The following is a 6,921-nucleotide window of genomic DNA, read 5'->3' on the forward strand; positions in this document are numbered from 1 at the left end:
AGACAGACAGATAGATAGATAGATAGATAGATAGATAGATAGACAGACATATAGATAGATAGATAGATAGACAGACAGAGCAATAGACAGACATATAGATAGATAGACAGATAGATAGATAGATAGATAGATAGATAGCTGTCAAAGGTCTTCTACTTCGTTCTGTCTATCTATCTCTCTATCTAGTGTGTATGTCGTTTGATTGATCGTCGTGTGGTATTGTGTAGAGATGAACACTCGGGGGCAGCAGTTCTTACGGGATGAGGCCGGGATTCACACCCCGCCCTGATGTTGAGCTCAGATCAAGGACTAGTTGCTTTTGTTGTCGCAGTTATAACTAGTACCTGTCAACAGGAGGCGCGTGTCATCCATTTGATCACGTCCTTCTGATTGACAGAATGTTTTATGCTACCTGTAGTAAGACAAACACTCAGGCAAACTTACTCAAAGTGCCACTCTATTTACATTGCGCTAGAGCGACGCGACGCAGGAGACGCGTCCTGACCGTTCTGCTGCGTCCATTCCCGACCATTTCCTTTGGTAGTAGGCTAATGGACGTGTTCTGATTTTGTCGCTGATAGTGTAAATGGGGGTGTGAGTGAAGTTTAAAGCGGAAGTTGAACTTGCACTCGCGCGCGTCTGTCGCTCGATCTTATTGATGCGTTTGGCCGCTCGGACCCCCTCGTATAAACCAGCCGGCTTCGTCTCGACGCGTTTATGAAGTTGCTGTGGTGTAAATAATCCGACTGAGACAGATGAGCTCTTTTTACGGCGATAAGGCTGCGATAGGACTGGCTGAGGAGCTCAGTCAGGTGCACTGTCAGGATGAGCTGGAGTTTGACTATCTTTTTGAATATGGAACCACAACGGAACTTCAAGGTTTGTTTCACTAAACTTCTGCATAAAACGTGTGCTGAACAATATAATTACCAGCATAATAATGTCTAGCTGTTTAAACTATTGCAAAGAAGTCATAAACATGAAATACAGTATGTATGCATGAATATAGCCTATTGGCTATATGATTTAATTTAATGTATATTAAATATAATACCTCAGTAAAAATTATATGGGGACAGAAACGCTGGGAGGATTTGAAAAAATATTGTAATATATTAATGATATAGATCTATTAATAGTAGAATGTAATGCCATATATTTTTTTATCTTATACAATATTCTAGTTGTTGTTAAGTAATAATTTATTTATGTGTTTATTCATTTATTTCATTATTTTGTTCACTTAAATTGTATATAAATGTATAAAAATTTTGAAATCAGTGATATTTTAATTGGCACTTTTGACTAAAAACTTGCATCATTTTTTTTTTTTAGCAAACAATCACTGCTCACAATGCTGCTGTCATTACAATCATTTTAATTCATCACCAGACATTTTAAACAAGAATTGCATTTTTCCCAAACGGTCAGAGTGTGATCATTTCATTCACAATTGTGATGTTGTGCATGATGGTAATGACATTTGGACTTGAACTAACACAACATCACACATTATATCAAAACAGGACATTTGACAGAATGCACATTTTCTGTATTCACAGAATGACCTACTGCATATCTCAAAATGTGTAAAATACTACAGAGCACATTATGTAGAATACTGTATCCCATAATGCAATGCGACTTGACCTTTTATTTCCAGTGTGTGAAATGAACCAGAACTAATCTCAACCAGGTTGAGTTAGTTGATTGGACTTCCAAACCAAAGTTTGTGTAAATTAATACACAAAATTTGATTAAAAATGCAACACAACTGTATTTATTTCCATAGAATCAGGTTCCAGAAGTAAAAATTGTGAATCATAACTTAAAGAGAGACCTACTATGAGCTACAAGGTTGTTAATCGACGTTACATGCTTCTGTTGAAGTCCTCATCACACATTTTAACTGATTTTTATAATAATCATGTTTAACAGTGGAATGAAAAAATACATAACTACACAAACTACGGAGAACTCCACCAATCACAGATTCACAACAAGTAAATTGTGCCAAAAGGAACTCTTCAGTGTGCGATCAATCCCAGGAAGCACTGCGAATGACGTATTTGTATGCATGATATGCATATTTTTCAATGAATGTTGTAATGACCATCTTGTAATCATGATTATGTCATTCACAAAGTTTCTTGGCATTGTAGTTCTTTCAATTGAAGCCTTCAAGTTCACACTCTTGTACCTTTGCCTTTTTGCCCGATTTTCAAATATTTTTTGCTTCAAATCAAAGTTTGTAACATGATGCTTCACTGCATAGCTGGTTGGTTTGGTTCATGGCTTTTAACTCTTAAATGAAGACTTTTTAAAAATCCCTATGGGAAAAATGTAGTCGCTTCATAACTAATGAACTTTGCAATATTCACACTGTTACTGAGCTAAATTGAAGCAACATTGAACTAAATTGAGCTAAATGTCATGCAGTGCTGGGCAGATTACTTACCAAATGTAGTCTGTTATTGGTTATAAATTATATGATGAAAACTGTAGTCGGTAATGTAATCTAGATTACTAATTTTAGGTAAAGTATTCTGACTACTTTTGGATTACTTTTAGATTACTTTTGACCAAATTTGTTTATAGATTTGAATTGGATTATTGTTGTTATTGTAAAAAACTAAGAAAAATAAAATATATTCCATTCTTTGTTATCAACGTAATGAAATGTATTAAACATTACAATACTCCAGGGTTTCCCAAATTGGGATAAATTTTTTTTTTTGGTCTTTTTTTTTAATACATCGACAGTGTTTATTAACTAGGGTAATGATTTGTCTCATACATGGTATGAATAGTATAATTGATTGAGAGGTGCTTTTGTCCCCAAATTCAGAAGCTTGGATCGCACATTAATTTGCATGGCATTTACATGGCCGTTCTATATTGTTAATGTTCAAAGCTAAACTATATGACACAGTAGAATTTCCTTTCTAAAACAATTTAAACATTTGGAGAATCAATGAATTATGAATAATTCACTGTCACTGTGTGAATAATCTGTAATCATGTAATCCATAAAAAAGTATCTGTAATCTGGTTAGCAATATTTAAAAAAATAATCTAATCTAATCACAGGTACTAATTTTTTTAATCTGATTACGTAAACCAGATTACATGAAATCAGTTACTACCCAGCACTGATGAGACTATTGTCTTTGCTTCATAACTAATTAACTTTGCAACATTTATACTGTTATTGAATTTAATTGAATGAACATTGAAATTGAACTGAATAATGACACTATTGTCTTTTTTGAGCTGCTTTACAGCGGAAATTGTATTTGGATCATAAATGAAGAACTTTGCAGCATTCACATTGTTATTGAATGTAATTGAATCAACATTGAACTAAATTAAGCTGATTATAATGACACTATTGTCTTTTTAGAGCTGCTTTTCAGCTGAAATTGTGTAACTTTTTGTACTGTTGTTTATTTTTTTGGTTTATTACTGTGAAGCTGCTTTTAAACTATCTGTATTGTACAAAATGCTATAAATAAATGTGATTTGATTTTAAATAATAGGAAGCATCTTACCCATTTTGTGTCTGCTGTTTGTTTGTTACAGATGAGCAAAAACTCTCCTCGTACAAAGACCTCATCTCTCCTCCCAGCCTCTCCTATCCTGTGGAGGAAGCTCAAGCGTACGGCATCAAGCCGTGTGCGGCTTCCTTCGCCGAACTCAACGAAGGATTCTCTGGCTATGAGCAACTGGAGCCAAAGAGCTTCCTGGAGAACGCCAGACCCAACAGCCAAGCCCTGAGCCCCCGAATCGAGATCACGCCCTCCCGTGAGCACTACAGCCATGGACGAGACTCGCTCCAGAACCATCTCTTGAACACCAGCCCCAGTCCCGGTCTCACCGTGCCTGGTCACGACCCTTTGGCCTACCGGGAGCCGCAGTGCCTGAGTCCCGCCAGCAGCAACTCATCCACCTCCTGGCACTCGGAGAACCACTCGCCTTGGGCTTCCCCTTGCGTTTCGCCCAGCAATAGCCAAGCAGCTGGAGAACTTTGCCCTAGACTCCAGGGCATCCACACGGGTTCCCCTCGCACCAGTCCGGGCACTTCTCCGCAAAGCAGCCTGGCCGAGGACTGCTGCGTGGGGCCGCGTTCTCCTTCGCCCCGGCCCGGCTCGCGATCCACCTCTCCTCTATGCAAACGCACCTACGACATGTACAGAAACCTGGTTCCGGTGGCCCGTTCGCGCAGCCCGTCGCCCCACGGTGGCCACGAAGAGCATCACGCCCCCCATTATGGCTCCAATAACATCTCAGGGGTGATGAATGGGTTCGGCGTCGCCCAAGCTAGTTCCATTCCTACCAAAATCGTGAAGACCAACCAGCAGGCCTACCCGCTTTACCCAGAGAACCACACTGATAGTTACCTGGTGTCATGTGACCAGGAAGTGAAGACCAAACCTGGCCCTGAACCGTTCTTCGTAATCCCTCAAATCTGGCCTAATCAGCTGATGCCGGGAATATGCAGGTAAATATTTGCTCAAGTGTCATCATTTTCATTTTGATGCATGGTTTGCTTGAAAAGTGATAAGAATTAAAGAAAGATAATTTGTTGTCATTACAGTTTGGTAAGTTATGTCTTTATTCACAATTAAAGAAACAAATGTACACTTAAATTTACACTTATTTACATTTTTGATGGTACATGTAAATACCGATCTAGAAAGTAGGATTATCGGTCACCGATATTTGACCGATATGCATTTGTATATAGATAATACATTTGAATAAAATAAAATTTTCATTAAAAATTTAAATATTTTTTTAAGTGTATAAAAATATTGGTTTATTGTCTGTTGGCAAACCTGTCAGTTGGCTAAGCAGACCTGGTTATTGGCCTCTACCGATAATATAAAATATTAAACAAAAAAATTAAATAAATATAAATTTAATATAATATTATTTTCACATAAAAATAAAAAATATAAATCTTCAAAACATACACTAACATTTAAAAGTTTATGGTCGTAAGATTTTTTTAAATGTTTTTGAAAAAAGTCTCTTACGCCCCCGAAGACTGCATTTATTTGATTAAAAAAATACAGTAAAAACAATAATATTATGATTTTTTTTTTAACAATTTAAAATAACTGTTTTCTATTTTAATATATTTTAAAATGTAATTTATTTCTGTGATGCAAAGCTGAATTTTCAGCATCATTACTCCAGTCTTCAGTGTCACATGATTCTTCACAAATCATTCTAATATACTGATTTGCTGTTCAAGAAATGTTTCTTATTATAAATGCTGAAAACCGTTGTGCTGCTTAATATTTTTGTGGAAACGGTGATTATTTTCCAGATACTTTGGTGAAAGGAAAGTTCAAAAGAACAGCATTTATTTGAAATAGACATTTTTGTAACATTATAAATGTCTTTACTGTCCCTTTTGATCAGTTAAATGCATCCTTGCTGAATAAAAGTATTATTTAAAAACAAAAAAATCTTACTGACCCCAAACTATAAATATGTTTCTAGTTGGACCTGTTATCAGTGGCACAGACAGTCTTATTACTTGTATAAGGTGACAAGTTCTGCAAAGCCCTCCACGGCTCACACACCTGCTGCTCTTTTTGTGCTACGAATTGGATATGTAAAGCAAATGAGCATGACTATCATCTTTCATCTCTCCCAGCATCCCAGTGGCTTCCTTGCCCCCGCTGGAGTGGCCTCTGCCCAGCCGCACCGATCAGTACGAGCTCCACATCGAGGTGCAGCCCAAACCACATCACAGGGCTCACTATGAGACCGAGGGCAGCCGTGGGGCGGTCAAAGCCCCTACCGGTGGTCACACGGTGGTCCAGGTGGGTGTTCATTCTAGAGGTGCGCCGATCCGATATTCAGTATCGGTATCGCTCCGATATTGGCATTTTCTGCTGGATCAGTCAGACGAGAGCGATCCAAATCCGATATTGTGCTTATACTATTGTGTTATTGGTAAGCCCCAAGAAAGGCACAAAAACATTATGAAGCACCATAGAGTTTCTGTGCACTATATTTTAAGTCTTCTGAAGCCATTCCATAGTTTAATGTGAGGTTCAGGTGAATATTTAAGTCGTTAAATTCAGGTTCTCGTAAACTCTTCTCTCCGCTGCGGCTGTCAGTCATACTCCATTCAGCGTTCAAACTGCGCGTTGCATTCGGTTACGACAGTCAAGACGATGAAAATCTCTCAATATGAGTCACTGTTCCTATTATTATACTTAAACTGTAGATAAAGATCAATGGTTTAGCATGAAAGGACTTTATCTTGCTGGAGATTAGTGCTGTTTCTAAATCATTTTACTTTCTACCGGGTGTCTGTTAGATCACAGCACTGTCGTAGAGAGCACTATGAATCATTCTTCACGCGCACAGGAACTGAAATTTAAAACTGTTCAAAGAAAAGACTCTATTGCACTGATATAATACACTACGCATCAATATCTTTGTGTTCTGAACTTCACTATGCTGCGCGCTGTGACTCCGTGTTGCTTCAAACGCGTCATTCTGCGCACGGGATGTGCATAAGCGCTTTGTGGCGCTCTTTATTGGAGCCTTTGATATCATAATACTTTTGCACAATGATAGATTATTAATAGCCTTTCTTGTTCTGTCCTATCTATGTTGCTGCCTCATTACTGTGCTATACATTTAAAAAAAAAATTATTTTAATTTTATAGTATATATATTTATATATAAATATATTTATTTGTTTTCATGAATGTACTTTACGACATACAAAGAGCAATGTGTAACGTTTTACCAGATTTAGTCTTACACCTACTTTACTTTTATTTGTTCCCCACTAAATAATGTTTTTTCACTAAATGTTTAGATTTTATAAAATGATTGTGCACTCATGATTTTTCTAGAGTAACTTTTGCTACTGAATTATCCACTAACCTA

General features: G+C 37.2%; 1 protein-coding gene across 1 annotated transcript in view; it reads left to right on the forward strand.

Moving 5' to 3' along the window:
* The first annotated feature begins 567 nt into the window (after nt 1-567).
* Nucleotides 568-6,921, forward strand: part of LOC107738181 (nuclear factor of activated T-cells, cytoplasmic 2-like) — a 32,219-nt gene continuing 25,865 nt past the window's right edge. The window contains exons 1-3 of the mRNA XM_016549912.1: nt 568-879; nt 3,583-4,501; nt 5,669-5,837. Of these exons, the coding sequence (XP_016405398.1) occupies nt 756-879; nt 3,583-4,501; nt 5,669-5,837 (1,212 nt within the window). The 5' untranslated portion in view covers nt 568-755. The remainder of the gene's footprint in view (nt 880-3,582; nt 4,502-5,668; nt 5,838-6,921) is intronic.

The sequence above is a fragment of the Sinocyclocheilus rhinocerous genome, unplaced genomic scaffold (genome assembly GCF_001515625.1).
Source record: "Sinocyclocheilus rhinocerous isolate Xijiao unplaced genomic scaffold, SAMN03320098_v1.1 scaffold2716, whole genome shotgun sequence".
NCBI lineage: Eukaryota > Metazoa > Chordata > Actinopteri > Cypriniformes > Cyprinidae > Sinocyclocheilus > Sinocyclocheilus rhinocerous.